Source organism: Myotis myotis, unplaced genomic scaffold, assembly GCF_014108235.1.
Source record: "Myotis myotis isolate mMyoMyo1 unplaced genomic scaffold, mMyoMyo1.p scaffold_m19_p_24, whole genome shotgun sequence".
Classification (NCBI taxonomy): domain Eukaryota; kingdom Metazoa; phylum Chordata; class Mammalia; order Chiroptera; family Vespertilionidae; genus Myotis; species Myotis myotis.
Window position 1 is genome coordinate 4,849,540 of NW_023416329.1, and position 26,576 is coordinate 4,876,115.

The following is a 26,576-nucleotide window of genomic DNA, read 5'->3' on the forward strand; positions in this document are numbered from 1 at the left end:
CAACCCCCTGATCAGCCCTGCTCTGTGCCTGATAGGAGGGAGCTCCCCAACCCTCTGATCACCCTGCGGTCTGTGTGTGACAGGGTGCGGCGCCCCAACCCCCTGATTGGCCCTGCTCTGTGTGTGACAGGGGGCGGTGCCCCAACTCCCCTATCAGCCCTACTCTGTGAGTGACAGGGGGGAGCTCCCCAACCCCCTGATGGGCCGTGCTCTGTGCGTGACAGGGGGGAGCTCCCCAACCCCGATTGGCCCTGCTCTGTGCGTGACAGGCGGTGGCGCCGCAACCTCTCCATCGACCCTGCCTTGAATGTGACAGGGGGCGGTGCCCCAACCCCCCAATCGGCCCTACCTTGAGCGTGACTGAGGGTGGCATCGCAACCTCCCGGTCTGCCCTACTCTGAGCCCGGCCAGGGGCTGCACCTAGGGATTGGGCCTGCCCTCTGTCACCCGGGAGCAGGCCTAAGCCAGCAGGTCGTTATCTCCCGAGGGGTCCCAGACTGCGAGAGGGCACAAGCCAGGCTGAGGGACCTCCCCTCCCCCCCGAGTGCACAAGTTTTTATGCACCGGGCCTCTAGTAATAATAATAAAAGGCTAATATGCACATTGACTGAATGGCAGAATGACCGGTTGCTATGATGCGCACTGGCCACCAGAGGGCAGATGCTCAATGCAGGAGCTGCCCCCTAGTGGTCAGTGCACTTCCATATGGGGAGTGCCACTCAGCCAGAAGCTGGCTCATGGCTGGCCAGCACAGTGGTGGTGGCAGGAGCCTCTCACACCTCCGTGGCAGCACTAAGATTAGTCCAACTAACGGTTTAGACCCGATCCCTTGGGGGCCTAAGCCTTTAGTCGGACATCCCCCGAGGGCTCCCTGGCTGTCAGAAGGATGTCTGACTGTAAGCTTAGGCCTGATCCCCCGGGGAGTGGGCCTAAGTTGACAGGTGGACATCCCCCAAGGGGTCCTGGACTGTGAATGGGCACAGGCCGGGCTGAGGGACACCCCCTCTCCCCCGCCGAGTGCACAAATTTTTGTGCACCAGGCCTCTAGTCTATATAATAAAAGCCTAAGCGACCGTTACAGGTGAATGACCAGAACAACTGGTCACTCTGATGCACACTGACCACCAAGGGGCAGCCACTCAACGCAGGAGCTGCCCCCTGGTGGTCAGTGCGCTCCCACAGGGGGAGCACTGCTCTGCCAGAAGAGGGGCTCACAGCTGGCAAGCGCAGCAGCGGTGACAGGAGCCTCTCCGGCCCCCGCGGCAGCACTAAGGAGAAGCGAGCCAAACGGTAAGGAGCAAGCAGGTGGGTGGTAAGGAGCAAGGGATCCCGGACTGTGAGAGGAATGTTAGAAGGGTCCCAGACTGCAAGAGGGCACAGGCCGGGCTGAGGAACCACCCCCCCCCCCGCCCCAGTGCACAAATTTCGTGCACCGGGTCTCTAGTATATACATAAAAGAACAAAATGTATAAGATCTAAAAGTCTCAGCAATACACCAAGGTTGTTGAGAAGTTGTAGCCATTTAGCCAGGCTAATTCTATATTCATATAACTACAATGGACACTGGTGTCACAAGTTAAAAAAAAGTCAATAGCCTCACATATTATTTTCTTCCATTAATAAAAGGATGACTTTTTCAGTATGCTTGCAATTTTGAATTTCACAAAATGGTGGAAATAAAGCACTGATACAGATAAATGCCTTCCAAATAAAAAGCTCACAGCAACAAATGTAAGAAGGCATTTATCTGCCACTCATGCAAGAAAAACATCGCACATCTAAAGGAAGATAAAGGAGAAAAGGGAAGAATGATATTGCACACGGTGGATTCTCCAGTATCAATTACCAAACCAGCATGGAGGCCAAACAGAGCAACAGGCGGGTGACCCCATCCAGGGAGCTGCTTAAAGTACCTCCTCTGATAAATTCTTGCCTTGATGAAAATTTCAAGTCTTCAAAGTAGCAAAAGGAAGGGTTAGCTGAAGTTTAACTGAAACCACTGAGGAAGACTAGCTGGTGACTGAAACTGCTTCTCAGGGTACTGAGAGAACCTATAAATCAGCATTGTTGGTAAATTCCAGAGAACAGCAAATGGAAGAGGCAGTACATGGCCAAGCCTAAGGAAATAGCTGTTATGTAAGATTTAGTATGTGATAGTCTTTTTATGTAAAAAATTAATGACCTTTTTGTGCTTCACTTCTAAAGGCAATCTCTTCCTCTCTTTTATTTGTATTTTTCTTCCTTAATTTCCAGGTAACTGATTAAATGAAGAGTGATGTGGTGGGCTACAATAGTCTCTGCTATTCTGAGTTTCACTTCATCTATAAACTTAGTCACATGCAATGGCATACAGCAGTGGTTCTCAACTGACCGTCCTCCATCACCCCCTTGTCACAGGGGGATTTGACAATGCCTGGAGACATATGTGGTTGCTACAACTGTTGGAGGAGAGGAGATATACGACTAGCATAGAGCTGGCTAGGCCAGGGATGCTAAGCATCCTACAACGTACAGGACAGTCCTCTACAACAAAATGTTATCTGGTCTCAAAGGCCCATAGTGCCAAGGCTGAAAAGCCTGGCTATATAGGTATCCTTTACTAGTGGAACTTAAATAGTCACACATTTTCTTGACATACATATATGAGTTCTTGCTACTCACTACCTAAAATTTAGCAAGCAAGCAAATTCAAATGAGGTATCCAAACTCTTACTATCAGAGCTCAAAACCAAACATCCGCATAACAAAGGACACTGTACTTAGAAAATTTGTGGATAATATAAAATCTGTGGAAAAATCACAAAAACTATCACAGTCACTGAAAAAGTACTTCATTTGCAAATACTCACAGGTAATCTTATAAGAAAAAAAGAAAAACACCAGAAGTTACTGGCTTTTTAAATTTGGTACAACGGGTCATTAAATACTTTATATACAAGAAATTCACATATTAAACTTCACTCACAGATGATCGCCATTTCCTTAGACTCAGCCAGTACATCTTTGTGGCTGTTAAATTTCCCACCACATCACTTTGTACCAACAGGGAATCAGCTTCCTCCTCCCGCCCTGCCTCCCTCTTAAAATGCAGGCATCATGTCAGCACAGAACACACAGCACCTAAGAAACCACAGAAGCCACCATAGAAATGATTGCATCCCAGCGTCATCCGCTTCATAAAGAAAGATGGAAAGAAACAAACATTTATTCAGCTTGGCTAAAGGATGACTGAAAGTGGTGGAGAAAAATCATTATTACTTATAAATATTTGTATCATTGTGGAGACAAATCACCCAGTAGAATCATATACAAATTATTAAAGACAGAAAACACCAGTTATAAAACCACATGTCCATGTGGCTCAAGCTAAGAGACTCTTCTGTTACACAAAGCAGGAATTCCTAGGTGGCTTGTAGCCAAAACAGGTCTGCCCATGTCACTAGTGCCCACGCAGAGCAGCGCCAAGCGCGGGTTGGCAAGAAGTACAAGGCACACTGTGGAGGTGGAGGAGAGCTGGAGCCATCTGAACCCTGAGGGAAACAGGTGCGTTTCCCATCCTCACTGCCCTCAGGGGCCTCATGCTCTTTTTCGCGAGCTCACCCCGCTTCTCCCAGCCTGGAAGGCTGAGGGATCTGTCCGGCCAGCAGATGTCGAGGGGACTCTGTGCTGTGAACAAACTGGGTTAGACATGCCGTAAGCACAGGCCCAAACATAGTCCTGGTCTCAGGTGGTCCAGAACCACATCCTGACTGCTGTTTATTAGCTCCTTAACCCACAGCAAGTAAATTAATCTGTTTAGCATCTAAGTTTCCTCAACCGTGAGATGGAGAGAACAACAGCGTCTACTTACCTGGATTTGGGGGAGAATTAAATGAGGTGTCACATGGAAAGCACTTATTAGCATAAGCCTAAAATAAAATAAATGCTAAATAAATTAATCTACCGTTATATATAATGCTACCTATATGTGTGAAACCCTCCACAACCCTGAGGCAGGAGCCATTACTATGCCCAGAGGGGAATAAAGGAATCTGTAGTCCAATACAATTGCAAACAATACTGAAAAAACACCACCAATTTCACAGAACTCCTGAACAAGTCCATTTGAACTAAAACAAAACTGGTTCATCAAATGGATGCTAAGTAAATTATTACGAGTAACATGATCAGCATGAATAAAGACAGTAGCCATCAGAGGGTACCTGCTAGAATACCTCAATTTAAAAATTCTGTAACAGACTATTACAGTGAACTGTCGTGAAGTAGGTCCATCTTTTATATAACAAAATGACTTTTACATAACACAGAATGACTTAAAATTAGTTGATGGCAGAAAAATAAGATCCGGACCCAAGTAATCTGAAATCTTAAAAATTAGAAATGGCTCCAAAATGTCTAAATTCTGTTACGAAGTAGTCCAATATTTACATTTTTGGAAAAGAAATAACTTTTTCCTGTTTTCTATTCTCTCACTTAAAAAAATCCACACATGTAATAGTCACAGCTGCAGCCGCATAAAACGAAGTGGGCCTGGTGTTTCTGGCAGTGTCTCTAGCTCCTCACACAACGACCACAGTCAGCCCGCTGTTGACTCCACTGGCAGCCACTTAGAAGAGAACCAGCAATAAACATAAACTTCAATTCCAAGCAGATGCAAGCTGAGAAAACACTCGCCGGCTCCCCCACACTCACGCAGGAGTGAGAACCTGGCCCAGGCCGTGAGGCCCGGGGCTGATACCACAATAACCATCTATCAGAAGCAGCTCGAACCCAGAGCCATGCTGCCAGCAATGAGGACACTACATGACCAGTTGAACTGCACCAGGAACAATACTTCCTCCAGTTGTAACTTACTGGGGTACCTTGTCAATGAAACCCTAACGATACACTGGAGAGCTAGTTGCCACCACTTAAAGTTAATTTACTTCCAAAAGAGAAATTTCCATCATGTCAAGAGTGTTCCATACACACAAGCGAAAAACACAGAGAGGTGGCAGAATGTCATCCCTGTGGCCTCCTCATATCTGTGCATCTACATTCCTGCACTGTCCCAACCTCCCCGCCCAACACACATCCCACATCCGTGGGCCCGTTAGACCTCTGCCCACCTAGTGCTTCCGGAGAAGGACGCCTCTCCTCACCAGCCAGTCAGCCATCGTGTCCCCCAGGTGCTCTCTCAGCCCCTTGGGACCTCAGGCATGCCCAGTGTCTCTGCTAGCATCTTTTGAAATCCGTATCTGTCGCCCCCTAAGGCTGGAGCCATTTGAGAATAGAGACTGTCTTAGTCATTTTTATATCCCCAGAGACTAGTATAAATGCCCACCTCACCACAGACACTCAATAAATGCTGAATGAATGAATGAGGTTCGGAATTGGGCTAGGAATAAGGAAAACACCAGGATTGGAAAGTGATCTGAGTGGGTCACTCAGAAATGGGTTCAAGAAACTTCCAGTTCCATCTCATTTACAGCCTCCCTCCTGCTGCATTTCCTTCTCCCACACACGTGACCTAAGGAACTACTGGCTGTATCCACGGGATAACAGGGGTAAGGTCCACTATGAAGCATCAGCCAGGGCAAACAGCAACTGCTAGGTTAGAGAAATTCTAATTTAGAATTTTATAACCAAAAATGTTATATTGAATATAAAAATGTTGTAAGTCATCTTCAAGTCCTGAATTCTGTTTTTTGGGTCTCCCAGGGGATGTACTTTGCAGCTAGGTTCTGCATAGGGGCTGATGGGAAGAATCAGAAGCCCAAGGTAAAACCCAAGCTTCCCTAGGGCCAGATGGAACAGCTGGGCAAAAGATTAAACTTTTTATGAAAGACTTTGTCTTCTGATAGAGGAAGAAAGGTGTTAACTAGCCCTAAAGTATATTTACATTAGCAGGAAGGAAATGCTTTTTATGTTCCCACCTACATCTTTTTCTTTAATCCAGACATATAATAGTCACAGCTGCAAGCAAATAAAATGAAGGAGTATATTATTCACTTGGGGGGTGGTTCTAAATCCTACAGTCCCCCTCCCTCCAATGGCAGCCACCAGAGGAGAACTCAGTAAAAAAAAAAGATTTAAGACATCCAGTGAGAACTGGATATTGGCAGAGAGCTGCATTATAGATCTGCAACAGGTACGGAGAGGTCTGAACTTTAAAAACATCTTTTAACCATTACTGCATTTGTCTCCTTGACCACAAAGTGAACAAATATTGGGTTTTTACAGAACTAAATGAGATTATATATATATTATACCCTTTGAATTAAAACTGCATGTTTTGTTTTGGTTTTTACACAGCATACATGTCAGATGCTTTTATAATTATTGGCAGATTACACACAAAAAAGGTAAAACTAAGAAATTTTAGTTAATTGCAGGTTAAAGGTGAATAAACAGTGAAACACATAGAGCAATCTTGGGCAGGCAGGAGGCAAGTAGCCCCCAGACTAAAGGCCATCCTGCTAGCCTATCCCTACTGCCAGCCAAGATCAAGATCACTGTAGTCCCTAGGACAGCAAGAGTGTGTCAGTCAAGCCTTACATGGCACAACAGAAGGACCTGGAACACTAACCTTAGAACAAAGAGATCTGTGAGGAACCAAAGTGTCATCTTGACATACCCACACTTAGAACCAATGAAGTTTGAAGAGTACTCCCTGGGCAGATGTCTAGTGCCCCCTAGTGTGTTCAGAGGAGATATCATTTTTTTATTTTTCCCCAAAACTACTGAAAATGTACTTATATTTGTCACTGATACTTTATCACTAAGTGGAGTCTTAATCATATCAATAAAAAATGTATGAAAGATAAGAAAAGCCTAAAATTAAAAAAAAAACTAAGTTTATAACAGCTAATGATTTGGCTAAGCATATTAATCCCAACTGTGAAACTGCCTTTGACTTTAGAGAGAAGTTACCTTTGATTCTCATGGACCCCTTACTGGCTTGATGGGATCTTTGTAGTAATGTTTTACCTAGTGGGCATGCAAATAACAAAAACAGCTAATATTTACTGAGTGCCTGACATATGCCAAATATCTTGGATATATTATCGTTCGTAATCCTCATAATGCCCTTGAAATAGGTGCTATTATGATTCCCATTTTATGGATGAGGATATGTACAAAACCTCAGAGATACTAGATGAGACTTTGACATTCTGATTTCATGGCCTGTGATTTCTAACCTCTATGCCAAATATCACTTCCTTAAGTAATGTCAGCTAGCTCTGGTCAAGCTGTGTTTTGAAATTATACATACAACCCTAGCCAGTTTGGCTCAGTGGACCGAAGGGCACCAGGTTCGATTCCATTCAAGGACATGTATCTCGGTTGCAGGCTCCTCCCCGGCCCGGACCCTCGTCAGGGCACGTGCAGGAAGCAACCAATCAATGTGTTTCTCTCACATCGATATTTCTCTCTGTCTTTCCCTCTCTCTTCCACTTTCTCTAAAAATCAATGGAAAAATATCCTTGGGTGAGGATTAATAAAATAAAAAAAGAAATTATACATACTTACATACATACACACCATAGTAGCCTGCCCAAGATCAGTAATGTGAAGATTCAAACCCAGATCATCGGCTCCAGAGTCTGCACTTCTTATTCTTACATAACCTTGCCTCTCAAAAAGCATTTTTCAAAATCCCCAAAACCACCTCTTTTCTCCTAAGTACCAAGCCAAGGGTAAATAATCATTTCTTTAATTGCTATACAATGCAAACAATTACACAAGAGCAAATCAAATTCTACTAAGCTTCAATGCAAATCTGTCTCAAAAAATGTCAATGCTAAAGTTTAAGGAGGAGAAAGATGGCTTTCATTTTCGTGCAATAATGTGATTTCTTCCCGACTTCAACACTGTGCACAGTGAGTCCAAACTCACTTTTCACTGGGCACCTGCCATCTTTCCAAGGAGCAGTAAAATCAGTTTAGTTCTTTTGACCACAGATAATCTGGAGTGAACAGATGCATAAGACACATTTAATATTAGACAATCCAATATACTCAACTGCCTATACAACCCACAAAAATGCAAAATATACCTATTAATAGGATCTGTCAAATTATTAGTAACAAGAGCATATATTAGCAAAATGAACATGCTCTCCCTGAAACGAAGTCATATACTGAGCTGCTTGAAATCCAAATTTTACCTTGCTGCTCCGTCTTCATTTTTACATTGAAGGCCACCAAGGCCAGAGCAGTTTGGATCCACACGGACTGTGCGGAAGTCACACATGATACAGTTAAATCACTCTTAATACAGGGTGCAATTTCAATCTGAGGATCCTTCTCCACTGACTGCAATATCCATGAAAGAAATTCTTCAACAGAAGCACAATAAGTACAATTTGATTTTTAAAAGTATATTCAAGGCACCAAGCTGGGTATTTAATATAGTTTGCATTTCTGCAGCGCACTGGGTTCTCTATCTCAGACAGTTCAGAATCCCTTACAGATTACTCTAATTTGCTAAATTGAGATACTCGGTGTTTTACTTTTCTTATCTGCCTTTTTATGGTCTTTCTGGGCGGACTTAATTGGCACATCTAAGCAGATGAAATAGCCTCAGTTAGGAGTCCAGATCTCACAGAGTAAATTAAGACTGATGCAGACAATTATGCACTGGAGCTGAGAATGAGAGGTGTGTGCAGAGCACAAAGCTAAATTAGTCTTCATTTGTGTCTTAGTTTTATCATTTAAAAGAAGGCAAGATGCACCATAAAAAAATTCTTTAAGGCAGTAATTTTTGCTTCTCTTCAAAACACAGACTTTTTGGCCCTAGCTGGTTTGGCTCAGTGGATAGAGCAGACTGAAGGGGTCCCTGGTTCGATTCCAGTCAAGGGCACATGCCCAGATTGTGGGCTCGATCCCCAGTGGAGGGCGTGCAAGAAGCAGCCAATCAATGATTCTCTCTCACCATTGATGTTTTTATATCTCTCTCCCTCTCCCTTCCTCTCTGAAATGAATAAAAATATATTTAAAAAAAAACAGACTTTCCGGTTGCTCTCTTACACGCCCCCCTCCCCTACATGTGCTGGGGGGTGGGAGTGGCAGGGGAGAGGTCAATGGGGGAAAAAGGAGATATATGTAATACTTTAAACAACAAAGAATAAAGAATAAAATAAAATAAATTTTTAAAAAATCACAGACCCCTAGAAGAAAATTAAAAAAGGACATAGTTTTATTTCTTGAGAAAGAAATTAAGTCCCAGAAACTGATTATATTAGGTTTCTAGATCAAGTCCATATTAAACTTTTACTAAATTCAGATTTTTAGGAATCAAATGATGTTGGTTATTTTTGTGTGTTTTTTTAAATTGGGATATAATTGGCATATAATTGACATATAACACTGTATTAGTTTCAGATATACAACATAATGATTTGATACTTGTGTATATTGCAAAGTGATCCCCACAGTAAGTCTAATAAACATCTGCCACCACACATAATTACAAATTGTTTTTCTTGGGATGAGAATATTTAAAATTTACTCTCTTAGCAACTTTCAAATACGCAATACAGTGTTACTAACTTAACTACAGTCACCATACTGGTTTGTGTTTTTTGTGTTTTTAAATTAAGCTTTACAAGGTAATTTGGCCTTTGTGTAATTGCCACCTGAAGGAGCTGAATCTTCACCCAGGGCAAACCAAGATCCAAATGATGGACCACAGGGGACAATCCCAGCGCAAAGGGAGACATCTCTAGACCTCTCCAGTGCACTGCAGAAATGCAAATGATATGAAACACCCACACAGTAAAATGTAGACAGAGCACCTGGGAGAGTGGGGCTGGGGGCGCGGCCTCCAGCAGCATTTCGGGGGAGCAGTGGAAAGCCTGCAGCAGGCCTCCATGGAGCAACAGGAGGAGCTAATTGCTACAGCCAGACTCTTCCGAGTCCACTGCACCCGACCAAGCTGACAGGCAGCTTCCACCTGACCCACAACAACTCAGGCCCCAAATTACTTCAGCTTTTTGAGCTCAGGTTCCCGTCTCCTAAGGGGTTGTGAGGTTTAAACCAATGAACCCACATAACATGAAGCACTGCAAAGTAGTAAACATTCAGTAACGTTAGCTATTATTGTTCTCATATAATCTCCTCCCATCCCTGCTCAGGCCACGGAGGCCTCCAAATTTCCAAATCCAAAAGTTTTTCAACGTTTATCCTACTTAGCTTGACGCCTCTTAGCAACTGAACACGCTGACTTCTGAACACCCTTCTAGAATTATGTGTGTATACAGCCAAACCCTCTGAACAAGACTCAACTCACTCCTGGCCTCAAAGAGGAGGACAATGAAACAGTTTTCCCAAAAGATTAAGCCGTGCAGAGCATTGGAAGATATTCCTTAAGATTTACATAATGAATGGAGTCATCAGTCCTTTTAAGCTCAAAGTTATTCATGTAAAATAAAGTAAAAAATAAGTCAGAAGAAAAAAATCTTTAAGGTAAAAAATGTATTAAAAACCAGTCACATCAACAGGCATCATGGCTATGGATTCAGGTTATACCAGATCATAAGGCAAATTCTAAATACATGGCCAGCGTGGCTCAGTTGGTTGGAGCGTCTTCCTATGCAGCAAAGGGTTGCAGGTTTGATTTCCAGTTGGGTACATGCTTGGATTTCAGTTCGATTCCCAGTTGGGGCGCATATGAGAGGCAGACAATTAATGCATCTCTCACATTGATGCTTTGCTCTATTTCTCTGTCTCTTTCTTTCTCCCTCTCTCTCTCTTTCTGCCTTTCTCTCTCTCTCTAAAATCAGTAGAACATATCCTGGAGTGAGGATAAAAAAAATTCTATCCACACCATACTTGTCAGGTCTAGACTCCCTAGCAATCTCCTCAAATCCCCATCCAACTGGCTTTTTTGGTTTGGTTTCTATCAGGGAGGTGGAGGCAGCTATGTGCTGATTCTTGGCACCACCTTGTGGTCACATCTAAATATTACACATTCCACATCATTCCACAAATGGAAGGAAACTGATACAGTGGGGCCTTGACTTACGAGTTTAATTCGTTCCGAGACCGAGCTCGTTAACTCAAATTACTCTATCAACTCAATGCAAAAAATCGGCAGTGAGACAGCTGGTATCTCAAAAAACTCGTTAGTCGGGACACTCGTAAGTCAAGGCCCCACTGTATTTACATAACCCTGTCCTGGCTCCCATTCCCAGTTCTACCTCTTAAGAAATGGTTAAAACTGCAAAGACTGACTTGAGGTCCTGGATTAAATCAGAAAGTAGGATCACAGTGCTATTACCCAGTCCCAGGAAAGGTTAAGCTGTAGAGGAGACTTGGTAGGAAATCCCCACTAAGCATCAGCTTAAAAAGAAAAAGAAAGATACCTAGTTAGAACTGATCTTGCGCTAATGAGAGACTTATGGCACAAGCTGAAAGCTTAAAGGATATGAGACGTCTAAGAGTCACCCACTTTCACGAATTTAAAAGAGCTTTATAATTAACACATTGTGGGCAGATCACAAGCATTCTCATGTTTTCATATTACACAGTGTTTTACATAAATGTTAAAGGCACACCTTAAAATTAAATACTCATTGCATTTTGAAGTTATTACATGTTCTTACAAACTAATATCTTTTTAAAGTATGATACTTTGTAAAACGTTTTTTGTACTCGTTCAGTAGAAACTTATCTGGCCACTGGGTAAAGCTAGCAATAAAACTACTGGTGGGCAATGTGTTAACAGGACTATAATACAGACTTACGTTCAAAAAATGTGCCTAGACTTTGGCACATAATGGGACAGAGGGGGTGGGGTGGGTGAGGTCATGGAGCAGGGTCAGCTGGTTTGAACAAGACCAAGACAGAACTACAGCCAGGCACTACAGCTTAACAGAGAATGTTTTAATAAATAAGTGCCTTAAGAGTACTTGAAATATGCTTCCATATTTCAAAACATAAAAGGTTAACCTGACAGGAGAGTTTGTGTGTTTGACCTGGGTTCGGGAAGAAAGGGCCAGACCTTGGAAGCTGCTATTGATGGGCCTTGCAGGGTTGCTTGAATCTTCACAGGCCTAGCCTGGGCCTGGCCCTGGGCCCAGAAGGAAATTTAAAGCTTGCTCTGGAAGCCAGTTGGTGTCCTTGACCAACTGCATCCCTAAGAAGAGGCACTGCTGCCTGAATGAACTGAGGGTTTCAGCCCTGAGATGTTTAGTTGAATACACTGATTTTCATTGAGCATTTCTGACGATTTTTCCAATTACTCCTGAAATTTCTATCTACTATGTTTTGTTTTGTTTTTTCACTATGGGACCTGAATAAGGGTTGTGTCCCATTTTACTGTCTTTTAAGTTTAAATTTAGCCATGGCTGGCTTTGCTCAGTGGTTAGAACATTGGCCCATGCACCAAAGAGTCTCAGGTTTGATTCCCAGTCAAAGGTACATACCTGTGTTGCAGGTTCATTCCCTGGCCCCACATGCAGAAGGCAAAAAATTGATGTGTCTCTCTTACATCCATGTTCTCCCTCCCTCCCCCACCCCCGACTCCCCTGCTTCCCTTCCACTCTCTAAAATATCAATGGAAAAAATATCCTCAGGTAAAGATTAACAACAACAACAAAATGTACATTTAACATGTTTCTCTTTTCTGCTCCCCTTGCCCACAGAGGATTCCACTTTGGCTGCTTAAAGTTTGCTGCTTAGGTCAGCTCAAAGAAGAAAGCAGGGACCCCCCCCCCCCCCCCCCCCCGCAACAAGGGGTTAAAAGGACCCTAGCTCAAAGGCAGAGCCTCCCACTCAAAACTTTCTTTCAAGGGTACTTTTGCTTTGCTTGCTGAATAAACCTTCTCTCGTGAGTTTGAATCTTGGCTCTGAATTCTTTTCAAAGCCAGAACTCAAGCACTGAGGTCTGCTTTCACTGTTCACATCTTGGTGCAGTGATTCGAATTGTCCTACTCACTTGCTGTGGTAAGTCATCCTCTCCGACTCACTCCTTGGTCTCCCTTTCTCAGGACCCGCAGCCAGGTAAACAGTAAATACTAGCAGTTTGTTAATTACCTTCTGGGAGTTCGAACTAAACCTTTTGCTGGAAAAATGAGAGCCTGAACTTGTTCAGCTCCAAAGATAAGGAGCACTGCCTCCCTCCAGCTCCAATCTCGGGTATGCTTGGGTGACTAAGAAACTATGTGGCAGCCTCAGCAGGCATCCCCGTGATGGGCAAGAGCCCCATAGGGAATTCCAACTGTAACTAAATAACTGATTTGTCTGCGGATGCGCACATAGAGGCTGGTTACCTAGCGCTCCCCGAGGAGAGAAGCAGAGACAGAGTGTTTGAGATGACTCAGGGGGAACAGCCCCTTGGAGCTCAACACACAACAGCACACTTCCACCCCCACACAATATCCCTGGAAATGTTGCTCAGACCAGTAAATTAAAACTGAAATTAATAGGAGAGCTTACATCAATGATGAGAGAGAACCATTGATCGGCTGCCTCCTGCATGCCCCACAATGGGAATCGAGCTCACAGCCCGAGCATGTGCCCTGACCGGGAATCAAGCCGTGACCTCCTGCTTCATAGGGTCCATGCTCAGCCACTCAGCCACACCTCCCGAGCAAGGTCCTGGTCTTTTAAAACAGCTTTCTGCATACTCTTTAAGGTCCCTGAAACAGGGGAATAAGACCACCCTCAATTCCTTCTACACTCTTCTAACGACCTTTTCTTTATTTCCAACTTCTATAAGAGCCTCAGGAATAACTTAACAGGGACTCTCACTTCCCCTCGAGAGGTGGCTGCTCTCTCTCTCCAAGGCCTCCACAAGGACCAGAGATCTTGGGAACATGAGAGACAAGGCAACAGGTCACTAGCCCAACTATTGAAGACCAAAGTTACAGGAGGAGTTTTCCACCCAAGGTGATGACGGTACTAGGCACCCCTTGGATGGATGGGTGTGATGGGTGAGGGGGAAGAGGACCTCCGGTAAGACCAGCTAAGGTTGGAGGCCAAGAAGCAGGGATGCCTGGCTTCGAACAGGAGCACTCTACACCTGGGTGGCACCCAGACAGCAGGGTATCCTGCCCTACTGTGGCTCTCAGACCACAGGGCAGTTCAATATAGCCCAGATATTAGCAGGGATGCCTCTAATTGTTGGTCCAGAGTATACCTGTCTCTCTGTAGATGGGGAACCAGTCCACAGTGCCTCGAGATACCCCTCTGGAATACATACCAACTGGGAGAAATTTGACCCTGAATTCTTAAAAAAAAAAAAAAAAAAAGGCTAATATTCTTTTACAACACGCCCTTGCCCCAATACAAGTTGGACAACAGAGATGTTTGGCCAGTCAATGGCACCATTACTTTTAATACTATTTTACAACTAGACCTGTTCGCAATTCCCAAGGGAAATAGGCAAAAGTCCCATACATCCAAGCCTTTATGGCTCAGGGATGACCCCAGGCTATGCATTACCTGTAAACTAGATCCCTCCAGAATTGCTATACTGTACCCACAGCCCCTGCCTCCCTTGCCTCCCCCAGGTAACACCTCTCCTTCTCCTTGCTCTCCTGTGACCCCAAAGGATGAAGAAAGAACTACCTGTCAGGCTCCAGTCCCTCTTCCCCCATATCTGGGGCCTTCTCAAGCTACTTTAACTGGCCCTTTACAAGAGGTAGCAGGACGGACTGCCCCTTTCTCTATAAAAGATCTACACACCAAATCCAACAGGACTTACGAAAATTCTCAGAAGACCCAAAGCTTTGATCTGAACTGGAGAGACATTACTGTAATCCTTGCTCAACCCCTAAATAAGGAAGAAAAGGTAAGATCATAAAGGATGCCATCCAGCTTGGGAATGGTATGCATATGATAAATACCCTCTAGGAATGATGGCTGTACGGGTCACTGATCCTTTATGGGACTATTAACAGCCCCAGAGGACCTGGAACTGGGACCATTTCCTAAAAAGCCTTCTAGAGGGAATGAAACAAAGTTGATCTAAGCCTATTAATTAGCAACTATAAGCCAGGAACCTCAGCAGACTACCATAGCCTTCTTAGAGAGATTGAGGGAGGCCATCATGAAATATACTAACCTAGATCTTGATTTGGAAACAGGCCAACAGTCTCATGAGACTGTTTTCTAACCTAGGCTGCCCCCGATATTCTGAGAAAACTTCAAAAGCTCTCTTAGGACCACATACCCCTACCCCAGGCCTACTTATGGCAGCCTCATCCGTCTTCTATAACTGGGATCTAGAGGAGGAGGAGAGGCTCCAATCAAGGGAGAGGCCTAAAGATCAGAGATAGGCTCAGTTATTAGCCATGCTCCTCTGTCGCTACTCAGGTTGAGCAGATCCAGGGTGCCATGGAAGAACACCTCCTCCCAGAAATGACTATATCTACATAAGATCTGGATATTGGCAGAACAACCACCCCCAGCAAGGAAGTCCCAGGGTCAGGGTGAGCCACCTGGCCGCTGTGCACTCTGTCATGAGCATGGGCACTGGAGGTGGAACTGCCCCAGGAACTGCAGGGATCCTGGGTCCAACTTGTCTCTCCCCACATGGCCTTAGACTAAAGGGGCCTTGGATACCATCTGGCTCCCAAATCCAACATCAACATCATGGGGATGGAGCCCAGGGAAACCTTGGAAGTCGAAGGTGAGACAGTTAAGTTTTTACTTGATATGGAAGCTGCATTCTTGGTCTTGAAAACCTTCTCTGGGTCACTCTGCTCTGCCTCTCACCTGGTGGCAGGTGTGGATGGTAAGCTGACCCACCGATGGCTCAAGCTAAATCTGCTGCCACTGGAAGGGTCACTTATTTTCCTACCAATTTATAGTTATCCCTGGTGCCCCAGCCCCTTCCAGGTAGAGATCTTTTAGAAAACTAGGAGCCCAATTAATTTTCCAAGGGAGATAGGCATCTTCATTAAATTTTATAGCCATCGGTCCCCCTCAAGACCCTCAAAATTCTAAGAAAGAGAATGAGCTAGTTAGATAATTTCCTGGACAAACCCTGAAGCTTGGGCAGCTAAAAGACCTGGACGAGCTAAAACTGCCAGCCCAATTTAATAACCTGAAGGGAAGCCAACCTCCTCCACTAGCCCCTCTGGTCCAACATCAATAAGCTTACCCAGGAGAAGAATGGCTACGAGACATCACCCAAATGCCAAGATAGAAGGGACTAAAACACCTTTTAGCTTTTATTGACACCTTCACTGGATGGATTAAAGCATATCCCACTAGGACAGAAAGGGCCACCGAAGTAACTGAGGCATTACGTAAGGATCTAATCCCCAGACTCAGCCTACCCCGGTCTCCACAGAGCAACAATGGGCCATTTTTGTATTCCAGGGCACCAACAACTAGCTACTTCCCTAGAAATTTAATATCACCTCCACTCCTCTGGAGGCCCCAAGCATCAGGAAAAACAGAAAGGACTAATCTTAGAGTCCATCATTAGAAAACTAAGCCAGGAAATGGCTCTCCCATGGGTTGAAAACAGTGTTGCTGCAAGTTTCTCCACCATAAAGTAACCGGGGGCGCAGAGGATGGGCTGAGACCCGTCCCTGTGCCCACTGCAGCCTTGCGGCACACAGTTCCTTTCAAAGTGCACAAATTCGTGCATGGGCCCTTAGTCTAATATATTAAGCTGGATCTAGAATTCTTATTTACTCATAAACCTGCTGCCTAAGATAAAGCAAGCAGTATAACCTGTTTATAATAATCTCCCCAGACTGACCTTAATCGCTGTTTATAATAATCTTCATCTCCATCGTCTCGGCATCTCACTACTTTCCGACCTCCTCCTCCTTTGGCAGCTTCAGCTTCTTCCCCAAAACTCTCATCATCAATCTCCTGCGCTGTGATTTTCTTCTGCCATTTCCGTCGCTTGAGCACAGGCCCCAGTTCAGAGTCAGTGCCTTCTGCAGACAGGTCCACCTCTGCTGCCGCCTCCCGCTCCTCCTCCTCGGTGGGTAAGTACTCGGACTCCTCACCCTCAGAATCTTCCTCTGCCTTTGGCCTCACGTCAGACTCCAAGTGTTTCTTTCCCTTCGGCAATCCCACTTTCCCCTGGAACTGAAGAGCCCTCTTCTGGAGTTTTTTGATGTGCTTTTTCAAGCGCTTGTCTGTTTTCGAAAGAACTTTGCTTCTCTTGTTTGGTTTGTTTTCACTGAGTGTTGGGCTCAGCTCAGAAGTGACCAAGGCTGGAGTTTTCCTAGACGCCCTTTTATTACCAGCTTGCTTCTTCCTTTCAAAAGACAGTTTTGCTTGATCTGCCAAATACTTTTCAAAGCCTGATGCTTCATTAAGCATTAGTTTCCTAGGCTTTTTCTCCTGTTTCTGAGGGATCTGGGTACCAAAAGGTGTCATCTGGCCAGTGCGGATGAGCTCTTCCCAAGCAGTCTCCTGAGCAGGCATGAGCATGCTGCCGAGACAGGACGGCCCTGCTTCTGAAAGAGGAACAACAATGCATTGGGCACTAGCGTAAAACTCACCAGGAGTACAAGGGATATACTCAGCCATTCAATAAACATTAGGCTCCTACAATTAATTCATATTAAAACTACAGTGGGGCCTTGACTTACGAGTGTCCCGACTAACGAGTTTTTCGAGATACGAGCCATCTCTCGGCCGATTTTTTGCTTTGAGTTGCGAGCTAAAATTCGGGTTACAAGCCAGCTTCAGATACCCCACCGCTAGTTGGCGCAGCGAACGTCACAGTGAACACCACAACATCAGCCCAGCATCACGTGTCTCACTCGTTTACTTTTTGATTTGACATACAAGTAATTTGAGTTACGAGCTCCATCACAGAACGAATTAAACTCGTAAGTCAAGGCCCCACTGTACATCATCAATCATTAATACCTAGCTAATGTGATTCAGTGGTTGAGTGTTGACCCATGAACCAGGCCATGGGTTCGATTCCTGGACAGGGCACATGCCTGGGTTGCAGGCTCGATCCCCAGTAGGGGCTGCACAGGAGGCAGCCAATCAATGTTTCTAACTCTCTCTCCCTTCCTCTTTCTCTAAAATCAATAAGAACATATTTTTTTAAAAATATATATATACACACACTAATAAAAGGGTAATATGCAAACTGGTCATGACCAGATATGCTAATTAGTCACGACTGGGTATGCTAGTCATCACTGGTATGCAAACTGACCATCACTCCAACACACAAGATGGCCACCCCCCTGTGGCCACAAGATGGCCTGCAGGGGAGGGCAGTTGTGAGCGATCAGGCCAGCAGGGGAGGGCAGTTAGTGGCAACCAGACCTGCAGGGGAGGGCAGTTAGGGGCAACCGGGCCTGCAGTGGAGGGCAGCTGGGGGTGACCGGGCCTGCAGGAAAGGGCTGTTGGGGGGGACCGGGCCTGCAGGGAAGGGCAGTTGGGGACAACCGGGCTGGCAAGGGAGGGCATTTGGGGGCGACCGGGCCAGCAGGGGAGGGCAGTTGGGGGCAACCAGGCCTGCAGGGGAGGGCAGTTGGGGACGACCGGGCCGGCGGGGAGAGCAGTTGGGGGTGATCGGGACGGCAGGGTAACAGTTAGGCGTCGATCAGCTGGCAGGGGAGCGGTTTGGGGGTGATCAGGCTGGCAGGCAGGCAAGCGGTTGGGAGCCAGCAGTCCTGGATTGTAAGAGGGATGTCTGACTGGCCGTTTAGGCCCGCCTAAATGGGCAGTCAGACATTTCTCGAGGGGTCCCAGATTGGAGAGGGTGCAGGCTGGGCTGAGGGACACTCCCCCAGTGCATGAATTTCGTGCACCGGGCCTCTAGTGTATGTATATATATATATATATATATATACACATACATACACACATACACACACACACACATATACTAGCATATATATCATTAGTATACTAAAGCATATGAAGAATAGAGTAAAATTTATCATGCCACTTTTAATATATTCCTGTTCAAAAAGGTGATTTCTCAATAACTTTTTCTAAAATATGGCATTATAAATATACTCTCATGCATCCAAAGACAGACCTAGTCATATGCAACATAAAGATAAATTTAGGTATGCTTCTTTACCAATTAAAGAGTAACTGGGAGGAAACAATCTCCCCAGTTTCCATGTCACTGCTAATACCAGCATTCAGGCTGACTTAAATTCAAGAGATGGTAAAACTGAAAACAGACATCTAAAGAATCAGCATGCACTGAAATAGGTAAACATACACGTCAGATCTGCACTACCCAATAGTCACCATGTGGCAATTTAAATTTGAGTTGAAAATTCAGTTCCTCAGTTGCACCTGCTCAATGTGCTCAATAGCACATGTGGCTGGACAACACGGACAGACATGTCCATCACTGGATAGCACTATGCTAGGTGTGGGAAGTTAACTGGCCGAGGGAAGGACTAAAATTGGCAGCTAAGTCATAATAACATAAAGTAACCTAGAAATCATCCTTCTTTCATTTGTTGAAATTAATAATCTCTAACAAGATTACTTCAGCCATGTAGTAGTATTACTTTATGGTATAAGTTTTATTTCCCTGATGACTAATGAACTATGGTACCTTTTCATAGATTTATTGATATTCTGGATTGCCTCTTTTGAAGAAAATGTTCAAATCCTTTGCCCAAAATATCCAAAGAAGTAAGGCTAAACAGGAAGAAATTCATATTCTAAACTCTATGTTTCTTGTAGGCCAATAATACCATGGCCAGTTTCTCAGTAAACCTGAACTAAAAACAAAAATCACTGAAGTGCACAGATCCTAATGTAGAGCTCAGTGAAATTTCAGAAAAAACATACCCATACACCAGTATCCAGATCAAGAAACAGAAATTACTAGCATCTCAGATGTGCCCTTCTTGGTACCTCCAAGCCTCTAACCACCTCCCACCCCCTAAGATGACTATCAACAGTAAAGACAAGTTATACCTGACTTTGAACTTTATGTAAATGGAAATGTTCATACTCTTGTGTCTGGCTTCTTTTTCTCAATATTACACTTGTAGGATTCACACTTGCTGAATATAGTTGTAGTTTGTTGATTCTCATTGCTGTTAGTGTTCAATTATATAACTATACTACAATCTTTCCATCCCACAATTAATGGACATTTGGGTAGTTTCCAGTTTGGGCTACTAGGAATAATGTTGCTATTAATATTCTGGTGCATATCCTTTGGATATATGTTTATAATTCTTTGGGTTTGTTAAGCTTTAGTAGGCACTGCCAGTTTTCCAAAATGGTCCTATTAATTTTAAGTTTCACCAACAGTGTTTGAAAATTCCAATTGGTCCACATTTCTGTCATTCTATTTTAGCTACTGTTAGGCATGTAGTAGTATTACTTTATGGTATAAGTTTTATTTCCCTGATGACTAATGAACTATGATACCTTTTCATAGACTTATTGATATTTTGGAGTCTCTTTTGAAGAAAATGTTCAAATCCTTTGCCCACTTTTCTTATAGTTTGCCTTTTAAAAAAAGATTTCTAGCCCTAACCAGTTTGCTCAGTGCTTAGAGCGTCAGCCAATGCACCAAAGGGTCACAGGTTCAATTCCCAGTCAAGGGCACGTATCTCAGTTGCAGGCTCAATCCCCAGCCAAGGTCGGGCGCCTGCAGGAAGCAACCAACCAATTTGTCTTTCTTCCACACACACACACCCCCGCCCCTGCCCCTTTCCATTCTTTCTGAAAATCAATGGAAAAATATCCTCCAGTGAGGATTTAACAATTTAAATAAATAAATAAATAAACAAACAAAAATAAAAGATTTCTAGTTCTCTATACATTCTGGATTCAAGTCTTCTGATTGCTATATGTACTGGCAATAGCTTCTCCTACTCTGCCGATTTTCATTCTCTTAATACTATCTTTTAACATACAGAAGTTCTTAGTTATAATATAGTTCATTTATCAGAACTTCCCATTTTTTGGTCTCATTACGTCTTTGCCCCAAAGTCATAAAAAATATTTTCCTATATTATACTATAAAAACTTTGTTCCACCAATCACATTTAGATATACAACTCATTTGGAATTTGTTTTTGTAGATGTGCATTAACTCAGCACACATACTGAAAACGTGGTTCTTCTCCACAGTATTACATTACCACATCTGTCATAAATCAAGTGACCACATGTGGGTGGGTCTGTTTGCTGGACCCTCTATTCTGTCCCATTGGTCTACTTGTCTATACTTGTGCCACTACTGCAGTGACTTAATTACTGTAGCTAGATAGCTGGTCTTGATATTTTGTTCTTCTTCAATATTGCCTTAATTATTCTTGAGCCAATGAATTTTTACATGAATTTTAGAGTCAGTTTGTTAATGCCTTACCCTACACTTTCCACCCTAAAATCTCTTCCTCAAAGACCCCTGAAAACATATATTGGGGTTGCATTGAACCTATAAATGGATAGAACTAACATCATTACAATACCACATCTTCCAATCCATTATCACACTGTGCCTCCCCATTTATTTAAGTCTTCTTTTTGAACAACGTTTTCTATTTTTAAACATTTTTCTACTTATTTTTAAATACATTTTTATTGATTTCAGAAAGGGAGAGGGAGAGGGAGATAGAAACATCAATGATGAGAGAAAAATCTCTGATCAGTTGCTTCCTGCATACCCCCTACTGGGAACTGAGTCCACAACCTGGGTATGTGCTCTGACCTGGCATCGAACCGTGACCTCCTGGTTCATAGGTTGACGTTCAACCACTGAGCCATGCCAGTTGGGGAACATTTTCTATTTTTTAATGTAGAAAGCATTGCAGGAAACTATATTTTTTTGTTAAGATTATTTTTAATTATTTGATTTTTATAATTGGCATCTTTATTAAATTTTACTTTTTGTTTTTGCTGGTACATAGAAATATGACTTATCTATATGAGTCCGTCGCTATGATGCGCACTGACCACCAGGAGGCAGATGCTCAACACAGGAGCTGCCCCCTAGCGGTCAGTGTGCTCCACAGCGGGAGCACCACTCAGCTAACCAACAGGTGCCAGATGCAGGGCTCACCTCTCCTGATCAGGACTGACTGGATGTGAGCCTGCAGCAGGCGCAACAAGGCTGGGATGAGCCACAGAAGCGGCAGGTGGCGTTGGACTGCTGGTTTTGGCCCAATCCCAGCAGGCCATGCTGAAGGACCCCTGGTGCATGAATCCGTGTACCGGGCCTCTAGTTTTTATATATCAGCCCTATATTCAATGATATTGCTAAATTCACATATTAATTCCAACAGATTGTCCATTGATTCTTTTGGATTTTCTACATAAAAAATCATGTATTCTATGAATAGTCATAGTTTTATTTCTTCATTTCAATCTTATGCTTTTTATTTCTCTTTTTCCAAATACTACACTGTCCAGTACAATGTTAAACAGAAAAAGAGGCAGTGAGTACTTCATCTCCTCCAAATGAGGAGCAAAGCCTACTTCTAGGAATGGATTCGTTATCAGATAATTCCCACAACAACCTCTGAAATGGATCACTATGTGGAGAACAGGGGAAAGAAACCTCAGGTAAGCACGTGAGCAGAGAAATGAAGGTCTACCATACGTATGCCTAGCTCATAAGTTCAAAACAGGATTGCAAAGGTTCAGGAGTGAGGTCAAGGTCTGTGCCCAGGCAATGCAGAGCTGGGTGGCACAAAGAGTCCTACACACTCTGTTTTCCTGCCTCTCCAAATTGGGCACTAGTGACCAAGAAAGGGCAGAGGAGGGAGGTCGATAAGAGAGACCAGGAGTCTCAAGTGCTGGCTGGTACCCCAATGGAGAGATATAATAGGAACCAAGAGCTCAGAAAAAAGGCAAGGCCATAAGTCTACAAATGTGTAAGATTCTAGAACCTAGGTGTCCGCAAAAGCCAAGGGGAGTTGGATAAGATTATTTGGGAAGAGGCTCAGCAAAAAATCCTGAGAACAATTAACATTTAAGATAAGGCCAGAATAGTTGGCCAAAAATAACTAACTAGGAATGGTCTGAGGGCCGAAAGGAAAGCCAGTTGAAAGACAGGAATCCTGGGAGACAGACGTATCTGTTGCTAATGTAGGGTGAAAAGTAGCTTTTGGATTTGGGGAAGTAACTATTAATCTGGGGCAAAGTTTTATCAAAGAATCAATAGGAGGTGAAAGATAGCAGCAAGTTTTAGGCAGCCAGACAAGAACAAAAACTTGTTACCAGTGAGAGCTATGGTGCCTCAGCAGCAGAAAGCTTGGCTTTAAAAGCACACATCTCTAATATTTTTTCTGTTGCCTCAATGAATTCTTTATAATTCTCTTGTCTTACTGAATACATTTCTGGAGCTAGTAGAAAAGATTTGCTTGAAGAGCGTAAATGCTAAGAAGCCTTAGTCTTTATTTCAAGTAATAAATGAATGACCAGCTACCAACAATTTCTAAACATACATACATACATACACACTGACCACAGAGGTATTTCATTTCAGGGCTTATGTATTTTCTCAAAAGGTTTTCCAAAAGACGCCCATCTAAGACAGCGATACAAACAAAACCATGGCCATGGTTTACCTGGAATGAAGGAACCTTTCCTTAACAAAACTGATGTTTGCAAAGTCTATCAAATATGCCCCAAAAACATATGTGAAATCAATTCTACGAATGCTGATGATGTTGGGCTTACAAAATGTACCTCAATTAAGATGTTAGTTGTCTTTAAAAAATTAACTATACAAAAATGTAAGAGTTCTAATTTATTAAACATAATATTAAATGTGGACCAGCAGCCAACAGTAGACTGAGTTAAAATTTCACTTTCACTCTCTAACTTTGGTTCTGCAAGTGTAGAGAATAAAATTTTCCTAAATCAGTTTTGACACTAAGGCAAAGAAATATATTTTTCAGAAAACCTAGGCCAGGACTCACTATTGGCCTCAAGTATCAACTCAAGAACACAGAGACACTGTTCCCAGTACCTCACCTGCATCCTCCTCCTCCAGACTGGCATGATCTAGTTCAGCTTTCGCTGCCACTCCTCCAAGGAGGGCCTGCAGACGTTTCTGTTTTGCTGTGATCTTCTTTAGTTGTTGTTCCTTAAATGGTAAACAGTGAATACAGAAAACATCAATGCAGTGATTTATTGTTACAAATACAAAAGACAGCATTACAAAATTTTTAAGCTTTAATCAAGAGAAAAATAAAACAGAAATTCCATATATTACTATTACCATAGAGAACCTTATCTGAGCCACTGCCATATTTCCAGCAGGAAGTAGGGTTCAAAGCATTTCCATCAGGCAGGTATCCCTGTCCCCACCCACTCTCCCAGCATAGCTTTCTACGTGCCCAGAATGATGTCCACATGTACTGACTCTCCGCTGATGTGGGGGTGGCACTGCTCTACTTGGTTCCCCCATTACAACTGGGTAAATCACCACACTCCTCTGCGTTCGGACCTTAACAGCCAATGGGCTATGAGGTTAATAGGTTGTAAGGATAAGAAACATAAACGTGAATGTTCAAAAGTTGAAACAGTCAGTCCCCTTTGATAACTTACCATATTTATAATTGTCCTTTATAGAATTCTACCCAATCACAAAATTTTAAAAGGAAATATATTTTGATATACCCTTTTACCCCGATCACAACAGACTCCTCTTAGGCTTGTCACCCTCTATACCACCAGGGCTCAGATATGGGGACATTGCTACAGCCTCCTCAATTAACTAGGCCTGTGGTACTCGGTTCTTCCCAAGGTCACGAATGCTTAAATACCAAATATGAATGTGGGGCAAGGGAAATCCTGAATATAAAGGCCATATTAGAATGACTTGTAATTTGTTTGCAGTTTTTCTCACCCAAATCTTATTTAAAACAGCCTTTCTCTCTGAATAGTCTATCTCTAAACATCAAAGAGCTGCTAAGGAAAGACAGGGATATATAATTGAGTGGGACTATTATCTAAAATGGTCTAAAAGTTGATCCTCTCCTCTCCTTAAAACTACAGCCCACCGAAGCCCAAGGTCAGAGAAGGTCTCTGCACATTAAACCACATGCTCCCACAAGAGGCCAGATGCTGCTTTTCTGATTTGGGAAGACCAACAGCTGCTTCAAGCCACTACTAGCTGTGACTCTGGGGCTGCTACTCTGGAGGTGAGAGAAGATAGGGTGGTGAAGACAATGGGCTGGTGAGTGGAAAGCAAAAGGAGGAACTGAGTCTGCACACATCCCCACTAGCACAGCTTAAGTGAAAGATGCACAGACTCTACTCGTTGCAATGAATCAATTGCAAGCACAAAGGTATCTGTTAGTCACTTTGGATGGAGAAGTAAAATGATCAAAACTAGTCATTCCTATCTTCTGCAATGTATTTCCATAAAGTGTACATAATTCTAAAAAGTGTTTCAAATCTCGCCAAAAAAAATGTCATAAGTAACAGTCCCTATCCTTAAGTTCTACGACTCTAAATGCAGACGCAGTGTGGCTGGATGATGACTGTAATACCTGAGGCCAGCCTGTATCACAGGAAACAGTGCAAACAATCAGTGCAAGCAGGAGCTAAGCAGGAAAAAAAAAGAAAGTTCATACAAAACAAGGAGACTGAGTAGAGGCCTGCACACCAAGCAGAAGCCTAAGTTGGGTAAAAGAAAATAGTGAGGCAAGGAAGGCTATGAAAGTACACCAGTAAGAAGGCATGCAAAGCCAAAAAACCTTTTTCTCAAACATGTGCGTGTGTATGTCTGTATTTTTAAAAATACTCTAACAAAGGATATTAAAGGGAAACAGATGAAAAATTAAACATACATAAAAACTCAAAGTTTTCTATTATAAATATTTGCTTCAAATCTTAGAAGTACTTTTCAGAATCCTTCCTAAACATTAAATGAGTCTAAATGATGACTTTTTCAAGTGTCATTTGAAATCACCTTGTTATATTTTTGCCGTTTTACAGAATCTAGTTTCCTGTTGATGTCTCTGTTGGTGGCAGCTTGAGGGCTAAGTTGTTCAATAATTTTATTGATTTGCCTTAGGGATGTCGTACATGACCTGAAAAATAAGATAAAATGTATGTTTTCCACCCTGATAACATTTCTAATAGTATAATATAAAGATTGAAATACTAAAAACATGGCTCTCTTATTTCTTATTAACTAAGATAAAAGAAACTAAACTAAAATGCATAGTCTTCCTGACCATAAATAGAACTTGAAGGGTTGTTAGAAGTTTAAGATGACTACTGTTTTTTTTTAATCTGGCTTCTTTAAATCAGCTCATTCCACTTTGTAAGCTGATTAATTTATCCTATAAGCATTTTAAGTGACTAGTTTATTCAAGAGACTACTAAAACAATGTGCAATAAGTTGTCCTTTTATATGAGAAGATGAGTACATTTTTTTAAGACTACTTTTTATAGAAGTTTTAGGTTCACAGCAAAATTGAGAGGAAGGTGCAGAGATTTCCCATATACCCCCTGCTTCCCCTATTGTCAACCACCCCATAGATGGATTTTAAAAGTCCATTATGAAAGTCTCTCTAAGCTTGGAAAAGTACTAAAAATGCTTAAACATTTTCTTCTGTAAGTCAGACATCTGTGGCAATATTTTTCTTTCACATGACCAGAAAACACATTTGCTGTAGTATTATGAAGGGGGAAAAAATCAATTTG

At 43.0% G+C, this 26,576-nt stretch overlaps 1 protein-coding gene across 5 annotated transcripts in view; it reads right to left on the reverse strand.

Annotated features, from left to right (window-relative positions):
• Window positions 1–26,576, reverse strand: part of ERCC6 (ERCC excision repair 6, chromatin remodeling factor) — an 81,301-nt gene that overhangs the window by 49,124 nt on the left and 5,601 nt on the right. For 4 of the 5 annotated variants that reach the window (XM_036355932.1, XM_036355931.1, XM_036355930.1 and 1 more), the window contains exons 3-5: window positions 25,837–25,957; window positions 23,892–24,003; window positions 16,702–17,413 (exon numbers count right to left, since the gene is read on the reverse strand). In XM_036355932.1, coding sequence (XP_036211825.1) covers window positions 16,702–17,413; window positions 23,892–24,003; window positions 25,837–25,957 — 945 coding nt within the window. The remainder of the gene's footprint in view (window positions 1–16,701; window positions 17,414–23,891; window positions 24,004–25,836; window positions 25,958–26,576) is intronic. The other variant, XM_036355933.1, reaches the window with a different exon arrangement.